Source organism: Aptenodytes patagonicus, chromosome 1 (genome assembly GCF_965638725.1).
Source record: "Aptenodytes patagonicus chromosome 1, bAptPat1.pri.cur, whole genome shotgun sequence".
Classification (NCBI taxonomy): Eukaryota; Metazoa; Chordata; class Aves; order Sphenisciformes; family Spheniscidae; genus Aptenodytes; species Aptenodytes patagonicus.
In genome coordinates, this window is record NC_134949.1 from 200,600,366 (window position 1) to 200,624,002 (window position 23,637).

At 40.4% G+C, this 23,637-nt stretch overlaps 1 protein-coding gene across 3 annotated transcripts in view; it reads left to right on the forward strand.

The window, feature by feature from the left end:
* DCLK1 (doublecortin like kinase 1) overlaps nucleotides 1-23,637 on the forward strand; it is a 254,311-nt gene that overhangs the window by 107,366 nt on the left and 123,308 nt on the right. For all 3 annotated transcript variants that reach the window (XM_076364258.1, XM_076364254.1, XM_076364255.1), the window contains exon 4: nucleotides 21,945-22,044. In XM_076364258.1, coding sequence (XP_076220373.1) covers nucleotides 21,945-22,044 — 100 coding nt within the window. The remainder of the gene's footprint in view (nucleotides 1-21,944; nucleotides 22,045-23,637) is intronic.

A 23,637-nucleotide genomic window follows, 5' to 3' on the forward strand; every position in this document is an offset into this window, starting at 1 on the left:
CTGCCTGAATATTTAAAACGTGTCTTAATTCCCATACTTTATGTAGGCATGTTATTAATTGAGGCAAAAAATTTTGTAGGCCTTTAGGACAGCTTCTAGGACCATTATTTTAATCCCAGGGAGTTTTGTTCATTTTGTATGGTGGCAAATGCACTTTCTGCTAGTCTGCATGCACAGATTTTCATCTGGTGTAATGCTCTGGGTTTCAGCCATTTCCTTACTGCAAATGAATAATGAATAAGCTGTGGTTTGAAAGCTAATGGTTCAAGATGAAATCAGAAGCTCATTGCAACATGGATGATATTCATTTGTCATCTCCATGGAAACATCTATTTATCAAGACACTGCAGCTAAGACTGTAACAAGGAAGTAAGCAATTGTTGGAATGCAGGGCTTTTGCCGAGGAGCAGATTTAGCAAACAAATGATAGGATTACACAGGAATGCAGCATTTTTTTTGAAATTGGATTTTTTTTTAAGACACCTTTCACCTCAAAGGATATGGATTTTGTTGTGTTTTGAAAAGTTGAAAAATACCAGTAGAATGAGGAACAAAAAGCATAGATATCCTGGGAGATCTCTCCCCTTCTCACCTGTTGTGGTCCATGTGCCTGAGAGCACATGGTAATTTCAGGGCTGCAGAGTTGTATGCCCCCTTGCATCCAAAACATGGCTGCATGGCCCGCTGTGTATCATATGCCAACTAGAAACTTCACTGGATTTAACAGTTAGTGCTGCTTAGCAACAGAAAGAATTTTCTGTTAGTGAGCTAAATTTCTGATAGAGCAAGCTTATTTCAAAGTTTTCCTTAACTGAGTTTGGGTTAAATCCTTTATTTCTGTTAGTGGGAAATAGGGACTTTCAGAAGAGGCACAAAGGTAGAGTATCATTCTTCAGAACTGGGCTCACCGTTTCTTCTCTCAGACAGATTATTAATTTCTCATTTAAATAGTCATGATAGTGCAAGCCCCAATCCTGAAACACTGTTTAGTACGTCATTCCATAACAAGCTTGAGTTTTTAGTTTTATGGATGTAATGCAGTGGACTCAATACTTTTTTTTAGTACTTTTAAGACAGCTTTAATTACGTGCCAGGAGGTAAGCTCAGAGCTTGAGAGGCAACAGAAAGAGCGTCGAAGGCTTTTTTTCTAACTTTTGTTTATGGTGTGTTTCAGCTTTTTGAAGCAGGGAAGAGCTTTCCTGGGCCGGCGCTACTCTCTCCCAGGAATGCCTCGTGCCTTCGCTGGGGCAGGTGATGCAGGAGGGAAAACAGCCTTTCCCCACTCCCCAAGTCTGAGTGAAGTTTCCACAGCCAGATGAAATAGTTACCCCTCTTCCTCAGGAAGACAGGGTCTTCTGTGAGTGAGGTTAATCAAGACAGGTAGCTTTGTAATTTGATGTCCAGGTACAGTTGGTGCAGAATTTGTTCACAGGGCATAGGCAAAACTGAGAAGGATTGGTGGTGGTGAGGATTGTCTCCCGTAAATTATGGACACACAATCTGTTCTGTTATTTATTTCTGTTCCACTTTTGTTTATGAAAGTGACTTATACTGAGGTTGGGTTTTTATTTTTTGCTTTTTTAAGGGAATGAGCTATTTTGGAGGATGCTTATCCTCCAAATGCCCCCTGTCAGGGGTTTTTGCTTCTAAACCCATATAAGGTCTGCTTATTATCCTTTACAATTAGTTTCAAAAATCAGTTTAAAAAAAGCAAAACAGAAATTTCAACTTAATTTTGCAGAATACTTACCATCTATGTGGCAGTTCCACAAATGAAGCATATATTTACTTCCAGCACGTCAGCAGTCCTTGTGACACAAGGAAGCATTTTTATGTTGATACAAATAGTGCAATTTACTGGTTACACAATGTATGTATGATAGTATGTACACCTGAATTGATATCCTCTAGGCATGGTGATGATGTTCTCCTGTAGTGCCTCTTGTCCCATGTTACAGGAGATGAAGAGTAAGCAGAGAGACGACACGGTGGGAATAAGGCAATTGAGGCAGCAGATATTAATGGAAGTAAGTGAGAGTGAGAGAGTGATGGCAGGAGAAAGTGAACTGCAGGAAAAAAAATCACAGAATCTCAGAATGGCTGAGGTTGGAAGGGACCTCGGGAGGTCCTCTGGTCCAACTCCCCTGCTCAGGCAGGGTCAGTTAGAGCAGGCTGCCCAGGACTGTGTCCAGGTGGCTTTTGAGTATCTCTGAGGCTGGAGGCTCCACAACCTCCCTGGGCAACCTGTGCCAGTGCTCGGTCACCCTCACGTTAATATCTGTTTCCTGATGTTCAGGAAAAAATGGGAGAAAGTGTGAGAAACAAATTGCACGCTACGAGCACTAGCTTGGGTGATAGCTCATAGGCAAGCACAGCTTTAAGAAAAACTAAGTTCGTGCATCTGAAATGTCAGAAAGGGTGAAGGGCTTCCTCCTGGGAAAGGAAACAATAGATTTCTCACCTTTAAAAAAAACAGAAGTCACTGGTCTTGAAGTTCTGCAATGAAAGCTCCCTTGAGGATGTAGGAGAGTTCCTCTATGATCCTTTTCCCCCCTTTATTTCTCCATTTATGTCCTATTTTTCCCCTTAAGCCTGCCTGGATATAAAGATGCTGAGTATGAAGCCGTGAGTCTCTTTGCTAGAGACTGTAAAACAACGCAAAAAAATAAAATGAACCAAACCCAGCGGGTGGCTTCTCTCCCGCAGAGGGTGGGGTGGGGAGCGGAGCGGAGCGGAGCGGGCTGTGGCGCTGGCCGCCGGCGGGGAGCGGGGCGGCGCCGGGGCTCCGCGGAGCCGCAGCTCCCCCGTGTGTGCAAGCGGGAGGTGGCAGCGGCGCCGGCCCGGGCCCGGGCCGAGGGGCTCGGCTCCGCGGGGCCCGGCTCCGCTCTGGGCCGGCCCAGCGGCCGCCTCCGTTCCCCTGCAGCCCCTCTTGTACGGTACACCTGTGCGCCTGCGTTTTCTGAGCATGCTATCACCAGGCGTCACTGCTTTCAGATAAATATTCGAATTTTATAACGCTAACTTTTAACGTTGGATAAACTTATGTAAAATCATGATAAACCAAGCAAGTCCGTCATACGTTGCTGAGCTTGAGTATGCAGAGCGCTTGAAGTCTGCGCTGGATACTTAAAATTGAGTGAAGACCTCTGGAGCCACTTCAGATGGACAGGGAACTATTTAGCCTCGTTTAGAAGCAGTATTCATTTCCCTGAATATTCACGGCTGGTTAGGAGGGAAGGCAAGGCTGCTGCCTGCCGTTGGGATGACGGTTCTTTTTCAAGAGTGAATTCATTCTGAAGTGGCCACTAATGAACTCAGTAAGGTAGACAGTTATCTTTGCACAGGAAATATTTTAAAAGATGCCCCAGATAGTAACTTACAGCTTTATGTTCTTCTGAGCCTTCAAGTTGGTTGAGTCATTGTGCCATTCCAAACAGTGGGTGTTTTTTCCCCTCTCGAATATTTTTCCATCAACTTCTGGGAAACTTGAAAGAAATTAATACAGTACTTGCGTGATCAAGTTCCTCTTTGCAGAGGCAAGTTCTAATGTAGTCTGGAGGATCTTTAGTTATATCTTACGAATCTCTATTAGTACTCTTTTCTGTTTCTGTGTGCCTATTTTGTCCCTCTCCTGCACTAATTTGCAGGTTTAGAAAGTTTTGAGACAATTAGGCATGCCAAGTAAATGTATTTACAAAGGTTAACTAGTAAGGCTGGTTTTTACTGAGACTCTAAGCTACGCCTGTCAGCAGTGAGATACCTCTCGAAGGTAATTCAAAGTGCTTGAAGTTTTGCTCCTGCTCTGAACCACCTTTTTTAAAATGTCTCTTTCCATCGAAGAACTTTCTGTTCATGAAGTTAACTTTTGTGAATACATTCCCTCTGTGTATAATAGCAGGAGAAAAGAAATACAATTTATTATGACTTAGTTTTAAAGGAATATTAATACCAACACTATGCCCAAATCATATATTGGCAAGTAAAAAGACCTATAAAACACCTTTCCGAGTCCTAACACTGGGCTTACACAGATGCATCACTGGTGGTGCTAAACTCTGGCTCCTACTGAGACCTTATTCTGGGTCCTTGTAGGTTACTTCTATACCAAGTTACTGCTCTGAAGTAGACAAAAGGAACTTTATATGCTTTCAGGTTCATTTTTATTATAAGAAGGGAAAACATGCCCACAGCCTGTTGGCTTCTGCAAAGAAGGGTTATACTAAAGGCTAATCATCTTGAACAAAAGGCAAAGTAACTACCTCTATAAAAATGCAAAGGGATGGAAAGAAGTATCTTTGGGGATTGAAAGAGTTAACTTGATTTTAAATGATGGGGAAAGCTCAACTAAGGGTGTACGTTTGAGATATTTTTGGCTAAGGGAGTCTGTTGCCTGTTATAAATTTGCTAGAAAATTGTAATTATGTAGTTAATACAAAACAAATGCATCTTGTATACATTGCTGCCTAACATAACATTGAGAAGAGTAACTATGCAGAGCGTCCTTGAACAGTTATGCACTTGGCAGTGCTCTGCAAGCACGCTTGTTGAACTCTGATTTTTCTGTGTTCATATTCCCCTTTTTCAGGTTTTCCTTTAAGCAACAAAAAGACTTAAACTTTGGATTCCAATATCAAGTTGTTACTGCAATATCTCTTAAGAAAGAAAAGCATCTCATATTTTTTCTGAAGCATTATCTGCGCTTGCTGAAAGTAATTAACAACGCTTCCAAACTAATGAAGCCAGTCGGAGTAATTGGAGCCTTGCCATTAATATAAGTGAGAGTGCTTATCCCCTGTCACGTGCCTAATGTTTGTGAATATCATTCAAGGACTCCTTGAAGAGTCCCAGGACTAAGAATGGCTCATAATTACTTCCATCCCCATCAGAGTGTGTCACCATCTGTGGGCTGTGCAGTCGGTTCCTTCTTGCTGCTTTTGTCTGACTTGATAATTATTTTTTTTTAATTCTGCACAAATGACCCAGCTTTGACAGTTAGTGTATCCACAGCTCCATCTTTGCTGTCAGGTGGTTAAGATACTTACCTTTTTCCCCTCTTTGCTTCTGAGCTGGCAACCCAGTCCTTTCAGTTTCTCAGTTAACAAAAAACCAAACCAAAACACAACAACAACAAAACCATATGCAAGCACAGGAGAGAGATTGAGGCTATGACATTTCACAGACATACCTAAACTTAGGAGAGAGAACCAGTTTGGACAAACCTTCATCTGTTTTTTTTTCTTACAGGCCAGACATTTTCTGGTTCATTATGTTGGCAGTTACAAATTGTATCCTGGGATCTTTAGATCTGTTGATACTGATACACATGGGATGTGTAGAGAAATGTATATGGATTTAACTCAGTTTCTTGAGTCGTTCTGGATGCAAACGCTGAACTTGGGTGCAGCGCGGAGATCAGCTGTCCTGGGGATCTGGCCCTTTGTGCTGCCCAAAAGCATCAGTGAGTGAAAAGGAAGTTCAGAAACACAGCAGGGTGTTGGTGAAACTGCTTTTGGTGCAAATTTCCCTTCCCAACATGGTGCTGTTTTCTGTTATTGTATCTTTCTCTCTCAAACTTATCTGCACCTAGCAGCCTCCTGAATCGCAAATGCACTAAGTTCTCCTACGTTTTGTAGCCTGACTTCTTTCACATTTCTTTATCGCATCATTCCCTAAAAGATGTAGGATCTTAGAAGTAAAGGATTTTTCGCTGAAGGCTATTAGGTTTGAGTTCATAATAGGTAGAATAGAATCAGAACGTAGGTGACACAAGTCGAAAGATTGTAAAGTTGTGTAAGGAACAGCCAAAGTGCTGAATGGTTCGCTGGACTTCTGGGCCTCTGGTTCAACAATTTATTTGGGGCTGCAGTGCCTGAGCACAGACTGCTTCATCTTTTTGATTTCATTTGGGTTTTGAGTCCGTTCTTCTTCAAATGTGTGTTAAATTGCATATCATTTCCAAGTGCATCTGGCAAATATTTTCGGTACGACTAATGCGTGTAAGAGATGCTGCACTGCCAGCAGAGATGTGCATCTGCATCAGGGTGTCAGTTTGAGATATCTTATTATGTCAAAAAGAACCAAAACACTTCCAAATTCCTTTGGCACTTATTAGGTCTCCACATGTTTCCTCTAAGCTATGCTACAGCTTAAAATAAGTCACCCTAAAGGTGCACAGATGAGGATGAACTTTATAGTAATTAAGCATGAATGCAATGCTCTTTGCTTGTGGAATCTATAAATATGCAGCTGTTGGGTCAGTGATGAATGTAAGAGGGCTGTATGGCAGCCAAAAATTTTCCTTTACATTAGGCAACAAGTATATTTTAACGATATTGGTATTGGTACCAGTATATTCTAATAATTTTAATCTTAAAATTAACAACTCTGGATACCTATTCTTAATAAAAGTACTTCCTTTCACAGCTTACAGCTGAGATTAAGATGACAGTTTAAATATTAAAAAAAGTTTTTCTAGCAAAATAAGAAGGGATTTTGAAGGAATTGTTTTCTATGTCATCGTGCTAGAACTTTCAGATGTGCTTGAGAAAGCTCCTCTTCACCTCCCACTGCTACGTTAATTTATTCTGTGTTTTGCTGGCCTGCATTTTTTTGAAACTTTTAACTGACTGCATCTTTTTGTTTATCTATCTCTTAGCAGGTTTCTTTTTAATTCTCGAATCTTTGAGTAGTCAGTTGTGACTCTAGTATGGTTTGTAAGATCCTTTTTCCAAGTGTCAGTCTGAGTTTTTTGCTCGCTTTCTTTGATGTCAGCTCTAATCCTGATGATTCACATCATATTCAGGGATTTGTAAACTCTGCTCATTTTTTACTTGCTAGATTTAGTAATGTCCCAGAACTTGGTGTACCGAACGACTCGCGAGCAATAGTCTGCGTTCCAGTAAGAAGCATTTACATGAGAAAGCAATCTCCATTTTCAGCGTGCTTCAGAAATCTTAACAGTTGTAACCAGCCTGCCTGCATAGTGGAGACACTGTTCTGACCGAGGTGTCTCTTCCACAGAGCTGGGCTTAAAATTCCAGATTTTTGTGATTATTGCTTGTGTCTGCTCTTTCTTCATCCTTAAGTTTTTGAACTCTTCCACATTGTAAATTTTTGTAAGTTAAATTCTCTCTGCACATTTCCTGCCTTTGCTGCTCTGTCCTAAGGAGCCAAAGCCCAGTGAGAACGGCTTTCCAGTTACGAGAATCACTCCACCAGAGTCCAGTTATGGATTACACATGGAGACCCTGTTTACATTGCTTAGTAATTTTTCTGAAGGAGGCAGTCTTTGTTAATGGAAATACCTTAAATTTATAGCAGTTACTGGCAAGACAAATTCTCTGATTAATTTCCCCAAGAAATGCTCTTGGGGAAGTATATCATTTGAACAGTGGCTTTGCTAGATAGATACTTATATATTAATATTAATGTTTATTTAACATGCTCTCTATCCATCTTGTTAACATCTGTTGTAATAATGGAAACTATTGCCAAATAGTTTCAAGAGTGATGATGATGAGGTAGCGTGCATCTGAATGTCTGTTTGGATTGGACTTTAGATTTATTGTCCATATTCTGCACTTAGAAGAAAGGGAATCTCTCAATTTTCACTTTCCTTGAGCATAAAGAGCTTTAAGAGTTGAATCACTTGATCTGGTTATTGAAAGGATTACTATTACTGTTCAGCCCAACTGACCCTCTGGAATTTGAGGAAGGTGTTTACCTGTTTGAGGTTTTGCATTTTCTGCTGTTTTATTGCCCTTATCATTACATGAAATGCTACATTATCAGCATCCTTGTGTTGTTTTTGTACTGGTTCCAGCTGCAGTGTGCAATGACTTGTTGAAACCTTGACATCTGTTTTCCCTTTTCCTCCTTTTTTTTTAGAAGTCAACCATGTCGCTCTTTTTCAGTGTTGCATGCTGAGCCTTAACTTAGCATGTGTATCTAGCCAAAAGGCATCATACATCTCGGTTACGTTTCAGACAGTATACGATGGAGTGCTGTCCCGCATGCTTTTTATTAATGATTATGCCTGAAAGAAATGCAGTTTACAGCATTATCACCAGAGTCCCCCATTAGTCAGTAAGCTAACATGAGAACATTGTGTCATGGACCTTAAGGTGATGCCTGCATTGTAGCACTGGGATTTTGGAATTAAAATGCTTTCAGAGAAGGAAAAATAAGTCTCCCATCTCTAAATGTATTTGGGTAGCTATATGTTATTGCACAGTCCATCTGCTACTTGAATCACTGGTTGAAATCTAGTTCTGCTGCAGGCACGAGGTGTGATAGGTTCGGTTCAGATATTACTAACTCTTACAAATTCCATGTTCCTACCTGCTTCTGCAGTGCAAGCACTCTTTCTCACAAGAACAAGAAAGCCAGAAATATTCCCACATTTGGCAAAGACGTACTGTGAGGCAGATTGTTCTGAATCTAAAGACCAATCCAAACAAAAGGAAGTCTTTGTTTCTAGGGGGCTTTCCAGAAACTGCCTCCTTGAATGCCACCAGGTGGACCTGATGACATGGTAGTCTCTAACTTGGATGCTTTCATAAATAGTGTGCAGACTATAACTTTGACCTTTTCGTGTATCAGTCAGTAATGTATATAATACAATTTCTGTTTTAGAGGGATTTGCAGTATCTAAAGCAAAATTGCAAATAGAAGATTTCCATCTGGATCTGGATCCAGACAACTAGTAAATTTTATTCAGACCAATTCCCAGATAAGTGGTGTCTCCCACAGTCTCCGAGGGAAGACCGTGTGATCTCCCAGTGTCTCAAAAAGTGATTGCAGCTTGCTGCCACAATTCCCAGCTGGGAAGGTAGAGAGCAGCATCTGGCCAGCCAAGCAGAGCAGGACCCAGCTTATAGCTTCCTGCTGAGCAAAACTTCGCAAAAATAAGCAGACCTCTAGAAAAATACATAGTGGACTGTGGTGAAAAATGAATCAAGTGCTTCTCCTCTAAGAGTTAATTCAAGGACTCATGCTTGCCTTACAGCATGTGTTTGACAGATCTCTTAATTGAAAATGGAAATAAGAGTATTGCACACTTTCAGGTAAAATGATGAGAGTGCCTTTGGTTCAAAAATTGTATTGAATTCAAGGAGAAATTGCAATCGCAAGGCTTTACTGATCTGCCAGTATTTGGAAAAAGCAGATTTTGAGAAAAATTTATCATGTGCACCTTATTTTTGAGATTTATGAATAAAATCCAAGTTTGCAAGAATTTGGGAGAAGTACATTAAAACTACTTCAGAAATAGCAGACCTACTAATTGCCTTTTGAGGAAATGGGCTAACATAATGCATTTATTAAACACAGTGAGCATGACTGAGTACAATGTTTAATTTTGTCTAGCACTAGAAGCTTACCCTGAGAAATATTTTTATCTGTACTTTAAAAAGACATTTCCTTCTTATCTCCAAACCTGTAATTATAATTCCCAGAAATTGGCACCTGACTGCATTTTTCTTTTGAATGAATTCATTTCACTTAGCTGGTCTCTGCCCCCTCATTTACCTGCTCTAAGCAACTAAAAGGATGGGATTAAATCATAAGCTAAAATTTGTCATGAAATGTGAACAATGGAAATTCATGATTGATTGATCTTGCTTATTTTAGAAACTTTACACACAGACATGAGAATCTAGTCCAGTGCTCTGCTGTTGATTGCAAACATAACAAAGTTGTGGATTTTAATTTTTGAATATATCTGGCACGGTATTCTAAAAAGTAATATTATCCCAACCAATGAAAAAAACAGCGTTTTCACTTGTAACATGATTGATGATCGAAAAGCCACTTGGGTTTTCTACTATGTGGCCTTCAAATTGTAGGTTTTTCGTTCATAAGAGGTTTTGTCATACAAAGGCCTTCTTCAGCCAACGAGCTCTCAAGTGTCACTGCTTTTTGAAGAACACACTGACAAGTGCTTAAGTTAGTTTAAGAGACTGCTCTGAAACCAGCAGCTTTTGTTCAAGTCCAGTTGCAGGAGTACAATGATTTGAATGGCAAATAAGTAAAAGTAAACACCATCTTGACACAGAGGATATTAGCCATACTAGCGTAAGTGGATGAACAAGCTTCCTTAGGATTCCTCACTCATTACATCATGGGCAACATATTCTGTGCTTAATTTTTCTATTCCTGAGTATTTAGCGGTAGAATTCAGTAATAATGAAATAAATAACTCACAAGAGCACGGTACTGCATTTATCTTTTTCAGCAAAGGGCAGTGTGTATAGCTGCATAAATTGTTTCCTTGTACATACGCGTTTTGAAATTCAGATACTTTTCAAAAGAAGTCCACAGAGTTGTGAAAGATAGTATCATGTTTTTCCTGGTAATAAATTGTAATATGTTCCAGTTTTATTTACCTAGTCTTTGAAACTATTTTAGCACCTCTGACAAGGCTTTACTCAAGCACCCAAATTAAAATAAATTTTATTTCGCTTAGCCATCACATATTAGAGTATTAATTTCCTCGTTCTTAAGATTATGTGAGTACACTATTTGCTCCTAAAATAGTTGCCATCTGTTTGGACAAAAATAGAGGAGGGCTGCTGGAGTCCGCACTTTGTGTGTCTGACCACTGAACGGTAGTGTTGTATTGCAGCTGAAACAGGAAAATACATGAATACGGCAGAGAAAAAAAATTAATCCAGCTGTAGTTGAACTCTGCTGTAAAAGTCTCAACTGTTTTTCCATTGGCCCATTAAGTATACCTTCTGCTGTTAAATCAGCTGTTCTTTCGATGTTTGATTGTACTGAAAAACCATCCTCTGTTTAACGATAATTTATTTTAAATGTGTGAGGAGTTTTTTCCTCTCTGTCCCTTTACAAGCTTTGTTCTGCTGTTTGAATTGTCCATCACAAGCATGCTGATCTGTTGTGCAATTGCCATGGGATTAACAGGAGCGTATTTTATGGTGACTAGCAGGATTCAGTTTCCTTCGATGCAAAAGACAACTGTAGGTGATGTGGGCAAGTGATTTCTTATTTAGGAGAAATGTTTAGCTGACACATGTGTTTGACTTTTATGAGCAAGATGGTCTGGGCTCTGGGGCTGCAAAGTTATCTCCCTTTTAATTGTGGTGTAGGAATATGCACTGCCTATTTGACAGGGAAAAAGAATGCTTGGGGATGCGCTTGTGACAGATGGACATCCCACTTCTTAATCCAGCTGGACTTCTGAACCTGAAGGTTCGCTTTCCTGTTTCTTTGCCAAAAACATTGCTTAGAAATTGCTGCAGTCCTTGAATTGCTCATAAGTATGCCTTTCTGCTTACTTGCCTGAATAATCTATCCAGTAATTCAGCTTTATCTTTTGTATTCCTAACAAAAAATAAAAATTTTTAAATTTAATTAAAATATTAATTTAAATATAATGACAAATATTATTATGAATAATAATACAATTATTTTATGCGGTGTTGGCTTTCCCTGGATGTGGGAGTAGTACTGCTTCTAGTAGGTGTTACTGAGCAGAGCTGCTGGGGGAAGAGAGCAACCCTCTATCCTTTCTCAGTACCAACACAAGAGGCAATAGAATCATAGAATCATTAAGGTTGGAAAAGACCTCTAAGATCACCGAGTCCAACCGTCAACCCAACACCACCATGCCCACTAAACCATGTCCCTAAGCGCCTCATCTACACGTCTTTTAAACACCTCCAGGGATGGTGACTCAACCACTTCCCTGGGCAGCCTGGTCCAGTGTTTAACCACTCTTTCAGTAAAGAAATTTTTCCTTACATCCAATCTAAACCTCCCCTGCCGCAACTTGAGGCCATTTCCTCTCGTCGTATCGCTTGTTACTTGGGAGAAGAGACCGACACCCACCTCGCGACAACCTCCTTCCAGGTAGTTGTAGAGAGCGATGAGGTCTCCCCTGAGCCTCCTTTTCTCCAGGCTAAACAACCCCAGTTCCCTCAGCCCCTCCTCAGAAGACTTGTTCTCCAGACCCCTCACCAGCCTCGTTGCCCTTCTCTGGACACGCTCCAACACCTCAACGTCCTTCTTGTAGTGAGGGGCCCAAAACTGAACACAGTAGTCGAGGTGCAGCCTCACCAGTGCCAAGTACAGGGGCACGATCACTTCCCTACTCCTGCTGGCCACACTATTGTGATACAGGCCAGGATGCCATTGGCCTTCTCGGCCACCTGGGCACACTGCCGGCTCATATTCAGCCGGCTGTCAACCAGCACCCCCAGGTCCTTTTCCGACAGGCAGCTTTCCAGCCACTCTTCCCCAAGCCTGTAGCGCTGCATGGGGTTGTTGTGGCCGAAGTGCAGGACCCGGCACTTGGCCTTGTTGAATCTCATACAGTTGGCCTCGGCCCATCGATGCAGCCTGTCCAGGTCCCTCTGCAGAGCCTTCCTACCCTCGAGCAGATCAACACTCCCGCCCAGCTTGGTGTCGTCTGCAAGCTGACTGAGGGTGCACTCAGTCCCCTCATCCAGATCATTGATAAAGATATTGAACAAGACTGGCCCCAAAACTGAGCCCTGGGGAACACCGCTCGTGACCGGCCACCAACTGGATGTAACTCCATTCACCACAACACTCTGGGCCCGGCCGTCCAGCCAGTTTTTTACCCAGTGATTAATAAAATAAATTTTTTGAAGCCCCCAAAGAAGCAGAGTTGAAACTTACTGTTCAGAATTTTTAAACTATTTTTAGTCCTGGGATGTTGCTTTGGAGTTGAGTAAGTTTGGGGACCTTGAGTATGAGTATCCATATAAAGAAGTACCAGTGTGATGTTCTTACTGTGATGCTCTCCTTCATCAGTTCATCTCATGTAATCCTATTTAGATAACAAAATCTCTGCAGCACACAAACCTTGGATTCTGACTAAATAATGGCATCTGTCAATAACTTGGGGAAATGCAGTGCCCAAAAAGGAAGATAAGCCAGTTTGTGGATAACTCAAGACCTTTGTTGAATCCATATTGGCAACCAAATAAACATCAAATATAAAGATAAAACGCATAAAACATGATGAAAAATTATTGCTTGCTCTGTAAACTGTACGGATCCAGGTTTCCCCGATCTACATTGTGTATGATACTCTCAAAATAGATATAGCAGAAATAAAACAGGCTCTGAAGAAACTCTACTGAGAGTTGTGTCTTTCTGTAGATAGCATGAACCTGCAATGCACCCCAGTTTTACAAGGGCACAAGCTCATGCTTCATTGGTCTTCCACCATTAGAGGGTTGGGTGAAGCTAGTAAAAGTGTTTGTTCACCTCGCATCTGACAACTGCAAGATCTGAAGTACTCCTCTGAAATGCCTACTTTTAGTTGCTTTGGATGGACTGGAATGCTACAAGGCAGGAGCTGGATAGTTAAAGAGGTATGTTGAGTTGAGGTTTCAATAATAGTAGCAAAGTATTTGAGAACCCTTTTATATAAGGAGTTAAGGGGCAAAGTAGTATCCTAAATTTAGGATGTAAAGAAAAAGAGGAACACACTAAGATTATGGACTTGGGAAGCCAGTAGAGTTTTACAGCTTATATAGTAGGCTCTGAAGTTGGAAATATAGAAGGTGTAGAGTTTCCTGATGACTGTAATCAAGGACGTAGTACAGAATAAGAGGAAGGAGCCGAAGACTAAGCCACTCCAGAAATGAAAAAGTGATTTGAAACTGCAAAGAAATGCATTGATTGAAGTCTTTGCAAGCAGGAGAATAACTAAATATGGTACCATGAAAACCACATGGGAGATTTCCACAGAAATTATGTGGCTCTGATAAATTGGAGTTAAATTGAGAATGAGGAAAAAGCATTTCAGAAAGAGGCTGCTGTTGAATTTGCAAATACTATTCTTAGTGGAGCGATGGAGAGATTGTAAAGAGCCACAACTTAATGCCTGTGGTGCTCTTTAGAGGGTGCTGAAGAGGAGAATGTGAGAGGAGAGTTACATTGTGTTGCCAGAGAGCTGTAGCCAGGGTATAGAGGGAATGGAAAGAGGGTGCTCAAAGAATTCATGTGTAGGGGAGAAAATGGAGTCTGGTAGAAGAGGAAATGGGAGTTGCCTTGGGCAAGATATATTGTTGTGTGTGATGTAGAGAGCCGAGTTGAGAAAAGAGAACTGAAGTGAGAGGGCAACAGTAATGTTTTAAGTTAGAGGTGGCTGCAAGAACAGGCATCAGTGCTGGAGACTCTTGGAAGTAAGAGGTGCAGAGGGAAATGAAATTTTAGTACACTGTGGGGTTTGAATAGTGGAGTGAGGGGACAGAAGAAGCAATGAGCTGGTTAGAAAACTGGAGGGCAGCAAGTTTATATTTGATGCGGGAGATGCAAAAGTAGGTGAAAGGAGGAGATGCCCACTCTAGGCTTGATGATGCTGTCTCTGCGTTTTCCCTCTTTCCCATGTGAATGTGTGTTATCTTGCTCCACACTAGCTAGTCAGCGCAACTGTACGTTGGTGCAGCTGTCAAAGTAAGGTAACATTTGAGGAGGAGTCATTTTTGGGTGAGGATAGGAGCCACGTTCTCATTGCTCTTATCCTGTCTGCCATGAAGCAATTTTTGATAGGAGGAGTTTGAACAGGCCAGGTTAGTGGTTCCCACAGAGAAACCTTTCATGAAACTGAATATTAGTGCTTCTCAGCATTGCACTCATGCATAAGCCCATGGGTTCCCTGTTGGGAAATATCCCTTGCTCTCCTCAAATTCTGTAGTAAAGAAGCTTGTTTACTAAATTAGTTTTAATCTAACAAAGAAATTGTTCAGGTCTCACCTAACGTTTCAGGCCAAGGGATAGTAGTTTCAGTGTATTAGAACTGCCAAATTTCTATTATCTTTATCTGAACTTTAGAGTATTAATTGGAAAGTTTTTAAAAAGATTTGTGACAAATTAAACATGTTCCTCAAGAAGAAGGTGATGGCATAATTGCAAAACCTGGGATCTTAATTTAGACTGGTTTTCTTTTAAGCGTGCCATCATTTAGTGCAACACAGAAAAACAAAATGGAGGATATTAAGATTAGTGTATAAAGCATAGTGTGGAAAGGTTTTCTTGTCCTTATGAAAAGCCCTTACTGACCAAGACAGAAATGCATATTTTAACTGAGAAGAACATATACTTCATTCCTAGTGATTTATTTGCCAAGTCTTAGCTGGATAAAGATCATAAAGGCCAAGTTGTGTATAGTACAGAATGGATGTAGATGAATACAGAAATCATAGAAGTAGACTGATACTACATCTTCAACAATTAAATGAATACAGCAACCTCTGTATTGGTGACAGAGGGAACAAAATGAAGCGCAGTCAGTCCTGAGCTGGTGCCGATCAACAGGCAGCTGAGGAGGAAGGTGTGCGTGGGGCAAAGCATGGCTCCCCTGGGCCTGAGGGCGCAGGCTTGCTTTCCATGTGCTCCTGTGAGGCACCACAATAGCAAGCTATTTCTGCTGAGTTTGAGTACGAAAATTCATGTGTTTCTAACTATGATGGTGTCTTGTGTTCATCTAATTTGGGGGGACATACATACTGTTTCAGAAGCATTAATGTGCAATGTGGCCTCACAAGCCAGCTGGTAAAGACAGCGTTGCTGTGTAGCTTCAGCCAGTTTCAACCCCTACAGTAACATCTCCTCTTCAGTTACAGAGGGCACTCTTGTAATGAGTCTCATGATAAAATGCTCTTCTTCACTGAAAAGCTCTCACAGCTTGATGATGCAGTTGTCACCATGGAGATTTCACTCCAACAGAAAAGAACTAATTCAGTGCCGTTCAACTTCAGAAATGTGTAGCAGATATCTCCCAATGCCTTCAGCTAAGCCACCACCTGAGGAGAGAACTTGGATCAGAAGCTGAGAGGGGAAGTACATATATGCTGATGATAAATTACATTTTTTGTAGATGACTGGATCTCAAGAAGTGGCATGTGTTTAATGACAGATATATGTGAAAGGGCATGAATAAAAGCCTTAGAGCCTGAGCCAACAGGAAGGGAAATAGTCTTGCCTTAAACTTGAAGGAAATACTCAAATGTGATGCTCTCTTATTGATATGTTTGGATTTCTCATTTCACAACAATGATCTAAATAGCAATTACACCAGTATGGAATGATTAATTTCTGATATTCCTGAAGCCATGAAATCCTTCTGAATGAGTAAGAGTTGGTTGTTTTACTGGTCTTTCTGCTAAGGGAAGCTCTACACAGTAAGGCATATATTACAAAACTGAATAAAGCATTGGGTAAGCTAGTATGGGAAGCAGCCCTACACTGGCTGGGAGATAAATGTAGTAATGTAGAAGGTGTCTTCTGTTCCTGTAATTCTGCTAGGATTATGAAGTTAAACAAGACTATGTTAATACCTGTACAAACAATTTGTGTGGATTTATAAGCTCTCAGGAAAATCCATAGCTGTCATGAGACTTCTTACTGATTGCCAGTGGTAGATGGCAGTGAAATCAGTTCAGGATCTAATCTGAGATGTTCCTCCGTGAAGCAATAGACAGAGTGGGGAAATGGGTAAAATAAGTTCTGCAGAGGTGGTGGTTAGTGGAAAATATAGTTTGGTTAAGGAGGAAAATAGATGGAAAACATCAATAAAGATCAATTTATATCTTAAAACAAGGAGGGGCTTTGTTTTATTGGAAAAATCAGTCAGAGGAAAAAAAAAAGGAGAAAAATAGTAGAACAGAGGTATAGGGAGCTCCCTTGACATATGAAGAACTAGAGAGACTTGCCTAGGAATTAAACATTGAGGGTGAGTGAACCAAAAGTAGCAGGAAAATGAAAAACAGCTCCGTAATAAAACTCATAAAACTTGACACAAAATTAATGAGTCAGAGTCCTAAAATCATGAGTCATTTAAACACTGAGGTTTTTCCAAGGATAAAGGTTTTTTTAATGTCTTTTTCACCGTCAGGGAAACGATAATCAAACTCAACATGAGATTGTTTCAGGTTCAAAAAGGCTACTTTAAAATAGCTTTAAAACTTCCCAGCTGGCTGGCTATGGGATGAAGTCTGGAAGGCACTTGCCACTGACTCTCTGCCTGCCCCCTCCTTTGGGCTGCTCTTTCCACACCAGCCTCGATTACCCCTCTGTCGCTCTCCCTGTGCGCTCCTGCCTTGCAGCCCACATCTCCTCCTTCCTTTATGCCATCATTCATTTATCTTTTTCTTTTCAGGACACTCCTATACCCACTTATCATTTGAGTTCTCCTTCTGCATCTTTTTTGTTTTACCACCTCATTTCTTTGTCCTCACTTTTTTTTCCAGCTCTCCAACAGCCGTGGTGCCTGAGGGCACCCCAGCTTGAGGTTTTCTCATTGCTCATCCAAAACAGCTTTCAGCTTTGAGTCTAATTAAGTTGTTGCTATTAAAAGAAGACAAACACACAGAACACCTCCCTCCTCCTTTTCTGTCCAAGAACCCAGCATTATGAAAATTGTAACAAAAACATGAGAGTTAGTAATCCTGGTGGTGGTGGTGTATTGTGCTGGTGCTGTGAGCTGTTCCTGAATGCAGAGGAAAATCTGAATTTCTGATTCTTTTTTACTTAAAAATTTCAGAGTTGGTATTAAGTTGATATGTGGTCAACTTTAAAACAATAGGAAAGTATTTGATTTGCTGTGACTGACATAGGCAAAGAATTTTGTTCTGGGGTTTTTTTGGTGTATGTTTGTTTTAAAACAAGGTCCCTGACCCCACTATAGCCAGAATACAGCAATTCTAAAAGGTGATTTAATCTCTAGCTTTCATTTCATGTTTTTAGAGAAAGGATTGATTCAATCCCTCCCTCCACCCCTCCCTTCTTCCCTCCCTGTTCTCCCTCTCCCTTTCTTCCCCTCTGCCTTTCTCTCTCTTTTCCCTCTGTTCCCCCTTCCCTCTCTCCCTCCGTCTACATCTCCTCCACACCACTACTGACTGCTCTTTCTCACTTGTGGTGAGAGAATAAAACCAGGTAATGGCTCTACAAACTGCTATTCTTACTCTTGGGTCATCTGTGCTCCAAAATGTAAAGCATAATTTCTCACATCTTTTGTAGATATAAGAAAGAGGGTCTCCATAACAAAGTTACCAACTTCAAAGAGGTGAATATTAAGAGCTTAAATGTTTCATGCCAGTTCAGGAAAACAAAAGGCTCCACAATAGTTCGGTGATTTCTCATTGGTTCCAGGTACTTGCCTGTTTAAAAAAAGAAAGAAAAGTGAAGGTAATTTTTAACATGTCCATAGTGTCCGTGCTATGGTGCAAAGCCAGTCCTGATCCTGGGCTGGAAGCCCAGTTTGCTGCTCTGCTCCCTGTTCTCCTTCTGGGGCAGTTCAGCTGCTCTGCTGCATGCTCCCCCAGCGGCTGTGCCTGGCCTGGCTGGGTCCCCGTGTCCCCTCTGGGCTTCTAGCGGAAGCGCCACACCAACGTCTGAGATACAAAATAATTTGGAGTTCTTCCTAGGCAGATACCTGTGTCTCCCACTGGAAGGGCGTGGAATTCTTAAGTTGTTTACTAGGACAAGGATTTGTGGGGTATCCAGGCTTCAGCCTGCACAACTTGCTCAGGTGAGTTTAGGCATGACAAATTCTTCTGCCTCTCCTCTGTTTTGCATCGGGTATGTACAGGTCAGCTAGTCTTTTTTATGTGGCTTGTGTATTGCCCGAAGCCTGTACTAGTGATCGATTTTCTTTGCTGCTGCTTGTCGTCTTTCTCGCCACCGATGCAAAGGATTATAATGCCTGAGACTCCCTGGCCGCTGGTAATGTTACCGTTATTTATTCATTCCCCTACAGAGTGTAAGAGAGACACCATTAACTTTAAATATCATCTCTTTGTCAGAAAGTTTTTATTTACAGGTGTCATAGTGTATTTAGTACCAGGTGTGTGGTAGAAAACATTTATTTTTTCAGTTTCTTTTTACTTAAGGTGTATGTTTGACTGCTCCTGCATAGACTTTGTTTTCCCCACTGTGAGAAATGTCCTGGTGGAATATGGAAGATGAAAACTTATTTGTGAAAAAGAAGATGGATTCTGTGGCTTGAAAACAACAAAAATGTTCAGGGAGGCTTTTGTAATTCACTATTTTAAAAATTAACTAATTTTAAAGCTGGTCATGTGCAACAGAGCACACTGGCCTCTTAAGCACTAGCACAGTCCAGTACGGGTGATACAAATCCTTGATCTTCTAAACCGTAACTTTTGAGGAGCTGTGTTCTCCAGAAGTGAAAATGGGTAATAAAAAGCAGGTCCTGTTGCTTAGCTGATGACTGAGTGTGAATAGAAAGTGCTTGCAGATTTGTCTCCGAAAAAGCCTGGAAGGGGTGCTGTATATTTGTCAGATGCCTTCTGGAAAGGCCCTTCAGTGTAACCTCTGAGGAGCGTGAGCTGGGGAGTGGAGCAGACCAGAGATGCTGAGATAGAAAGGGTGGAAAATGCTGCAGAGGAGAAAGCAGACAGTGAAGGACATGTCGAGGCTTCCAATAAATAATATAAAAAGATACTGGAAGCCTGAAGAGAAGTTATTCCGGAGGGGGATGGGTTTGGAGGGAACTTATGCTCTTGCTATGAGCTTTCTAGTAGCTAGAATTATAATTCCCAAATTAATAAAATCTCAGGAGGCAAGAAAAACTGTAAGAAGTGTGTGTAGTTTTACATACAGAGTAGGAAACTGAGAACATGGAGAAAAGAGGCAAGCATAAGAACACCTTAAATGATAAGTGTAAAGTTTAATAAAAACCAAGGATATCTAAGTACAAATTGTTTTTCTATTGTGCTAATCCTATTTTCTTTCTTATTTGCATATAAATTGCACTGATTGAACCTGAGATGCCTTAAATACTGGTGTAGTTGAGCCTGGTTAGGTGTTGCTACCTCCATTTTAATGTCTTGTTTAGGCTTGAATGAAACCCTCTTAACTGGGCAGAGCCAAGCATTTTTGAGTTATATTAAATCCATACAATTTTTTGATTCAAATAGGAATTTAATTTTCATTCGTGTTTGTTGTCACAATAGCTCAACTTTGTGCCTGGGGTCGCTTATTATTTGTTCAGTTCTAATACTCTGCTTAGTATAAACACAAATGTAAAGGTTATCACTCCCCAGAAGTGTGGCAAACTTGGGAGGCAAACAGGAAATCACAGGAATTTTAATGTCATTCTGCAAATTAGTGGTTTTGTGCATGCTGTGGGAGAGGTGGCAATTTCAGAGGAACTTGACTGAAGGGAAGAGATGTTTGAAGCTTGGTGGGAGTATGGGGTGGGAAGATAGGCAGGATATGTCTTGTGGACAAAAAAAAAGATGGGAAGTAAATGAGTTTATATAAAGGTTGCTGAGGCTGATACACTAATAGAACATAAACTGAGTAGGAACATGGTAAAAAGGTCCATCAAATATTTACATTTTTGATGTTGGTGTTCAGGTACTGTGTGGTGTTAAGGTGACAATGTTGATAGGAATAGGATTGTGGTGGGTCTGAATTTAAAATTATGTGCATTACTTAAGGAAAGTGTAATTTTGGGAGTACCTTTGTTTCTTTTGGGGTATTTCTTTCATCTAGTTCTTCTTTTGAGTTCCTCTTTTTTCAGCTGCTACTGCTCTACCTTTAAAATAGTTTTAATGACAAATCTTACTCTGAAAGCAAGTCACGACATGTACCACTATTTTTCTTCCTTAAGATTTTTCTAGCATAGAGGCTCCTAACTGTTGTAGATGCCAAAGCCTTCAGGCATGTTTCCGGGAAGCATGATATGAATTTTATAACCCCTAGACACCGGTCACTGCAGGTTGGGGGGGGTGCTTGTTTTTATGCCAAAGTCTGGCAAAGTCTGTCTAATCTCATTAGCTAATTCTTTCACTTGTGTTTTTGTAGGCTTTCAGTGCTGACTTTCCCCAGCCCTGCTTTTTATGAGGGGGGTGGTCTGGTTCAGCTGGGCTGTTCCCAAATATTCTGTCAATTTTTAGAAATTCTTTATGTGCTACTTTTGTGTCTGTACACTGTTGACTTGAAACTCTGTTTGTGATATTAATCTGCTCAAACATTAGTGCACTATTTATTTACAAAACATTATATAAAATAAGCAACCATAGCCTTTTAAAATCTTCCTGTAAATGTGAAGCGGGAACAGAGCTTATAATATTGTTTACCAAGGGTCTTTGTTTTTTTAAAGTTAGTCTGATACCTAATTTGTTTTTAAAATTTGTTAAAACTGGATCAGTGTCTAAAGTCAGGTTTTTGGAAAGTTACTGATTTTTCTTTAAGAACATTAGTAAAAATAGTCATATAACTGGAAACATTAAAATTGTTAACTAGTGCCTTGTGAACTGAAAGCTGTTGTAAGGAAATCTTATGTATAGACATAAAACTATACCAACGTAATCCAGACTATTCATATTTGGGACTAGAAAGGGATTATTCTTTTAGTCAGTACTAGAAGAATCATTCCCAGCGCACCTGATTGTTCTGCTTGGTGCCTTCGAAGAGACTTCACATTGACTCTGCTGGTGAAGATGAAGGGTGTGTGATGGAGACTCAGTTCACCCATATGAGTTTCATTCCCTGTATGGGAGATTTTGCTGAAATAACTGCATTTAATTCTGCACACAAAGCTGTAACCTCGTTTCATGGCAGTCAAACGGTAGAAATGTAGGCTCAAAAGCAAATTAATTATCCACCAACTGCTGAATGGTACCTTGTGCGTAAACAAAAGGCATTTACCTCATACCCCATTGATGCATCATGTAATAAATGTGACAGTTATGGCTTTTTGTCTTATCTCTCTCTTCCTGCAGTGTCCATAAAAGTGTTTCTCACTTGTAACAGATGGTCAGAGTACAGCTTTGAAATTTATCTGGAGATGAAGCCCTGTTGATTCCATTAAAAGTGAAGAGTTTTCATGCAGATGGAGACAAGGAGGGATTTATTGTTCTTACAATTCTGATGATGAGGTATTTCATACAATGCCTTCCTTTCCTTTTTGCTTGTAGGTGACGTGCCTTCAGGATTTCTTTGGTGATGATGACATTTTTATTGCATGTGGACCAGAAAAGTTCCGTTACCAGGATGATTTCTTGCTGGATGAAAGTGGTAAGAAGATGTATTTTTAAAATCTTTACAACCAAAGTAGAGGGCAGGTTTCCATATCATGCTAATTAAGCCAAAACTGTATCACCTAAATTGATTTCAGAAAGAGGATAAATATTTTTATTCTTTAAATTCTGAATACTGAAAATAAGAGGTAACTGAAAGCAACAATAAAGTTGCCAAGGGAAAATTATCTGCCTATGCAGCATAAAACTTTACTTCAGCCTGAATTTCATATACCATAGGAAATAGTAATGTGTTTGGAATTCCTGTTTTGCAAGGTCTTTCCTAGCATTTTGTCTTTATTTTTCTCTTTGAATGTATTTTGCTTCTTTATCACAATCTTTCAACCTCACAGTTCTTATAATTGAGTTTTAGATAATGCCTCACAGGTAGTATGATAAAGGAAGATAGATACAATTCTGTATGGAAGATAAATATAATCAGCAAATGCAGACAAAGTAATCTGAGAAAATTCAGGGAGTTCTGTTTTCTCAGAGACTTATTAATATAATAATGTAATCAATGTACGTAATCCTCTAACGAAAATACATGTTTGATTTGCAAATACCTTTATTGTTACAAAGAATATTCCTAATTTAGGAACCACAGTAGTAAGAAAAAAATCTAAAAGCTGTGTGCATTTAAAAAAAAAAAAAAAGAGCTCCACTTAAATTGAATTTATTTTTGTGTAGAGCAAGACCCAGCAAAGGTTTTTATTCCCCCTGCACTCTCTCTCAGTCCAGGGTATGTTTGTAATCCGTTGGTATCAACTCCTCTCATCTTTTTTCGAAATATCAAAGGTCTCAAAGAACAGCTGACTGAAAAATCAATAAGAAAAGATTTTGTTACAGTAGTAACTACTTCATAGTCATCATGTGCATGCTTGTTTAATTTCACCACTTCTTCACTGGTTTTGATGCAAATATACATTCAAAATGAAAGATGGTGCAATTGTATTTCCCTGACTAACCTGTGGAACTGGAAGGCTTTTTGGTTTACCTGGATCCAGGCAAATGCTCCATTAGCTTGCATAGGAGCAGAAAAAGACAGCTTGCACAGACCTTACGTTGAGAACTGAAGGATGAGTCTTAAAAAGGAGGTATCTTTGCTACTGGGCAAGGGAATGACATTTTGTATCAGGCACAGACAGAAGCAAGCACACATTCCGCCTTCCTCTAGAGGACCTTATAATACGGAAATAAAAATCAAATAGTGCACCAGATTTGCTCTTTGCAATAATGAAATTGCTATAGTTGCCTCTAAGGTAAAATGTACTAACCGTGGAAAAGTAACCCATCTTTAGGACAGGAATTAGAAAGGTAAGGGGGACATACTTGGGCAGCAGGGGAGTTTCCCAGGTGGCAATGTGGCCAGCACAGCCTTCCTTGCCTTTAATGGGAGGAAAGCCAGGTAGTTGACTGCATAGTCTGGATTCACTTGTGTCTCTTATCTGAAAGGTGACACTGGCGGCTGCCCGGTGTCTCCTCACAGTGAATCCTGTGGCAGTTTTTCCAGAGCTGACTCGGGAAGGAGTGCTGACAACAGATTTGCCTAAATCCCTTTTTGAAGTACATAGCTCTTTTTTGGAGGTCT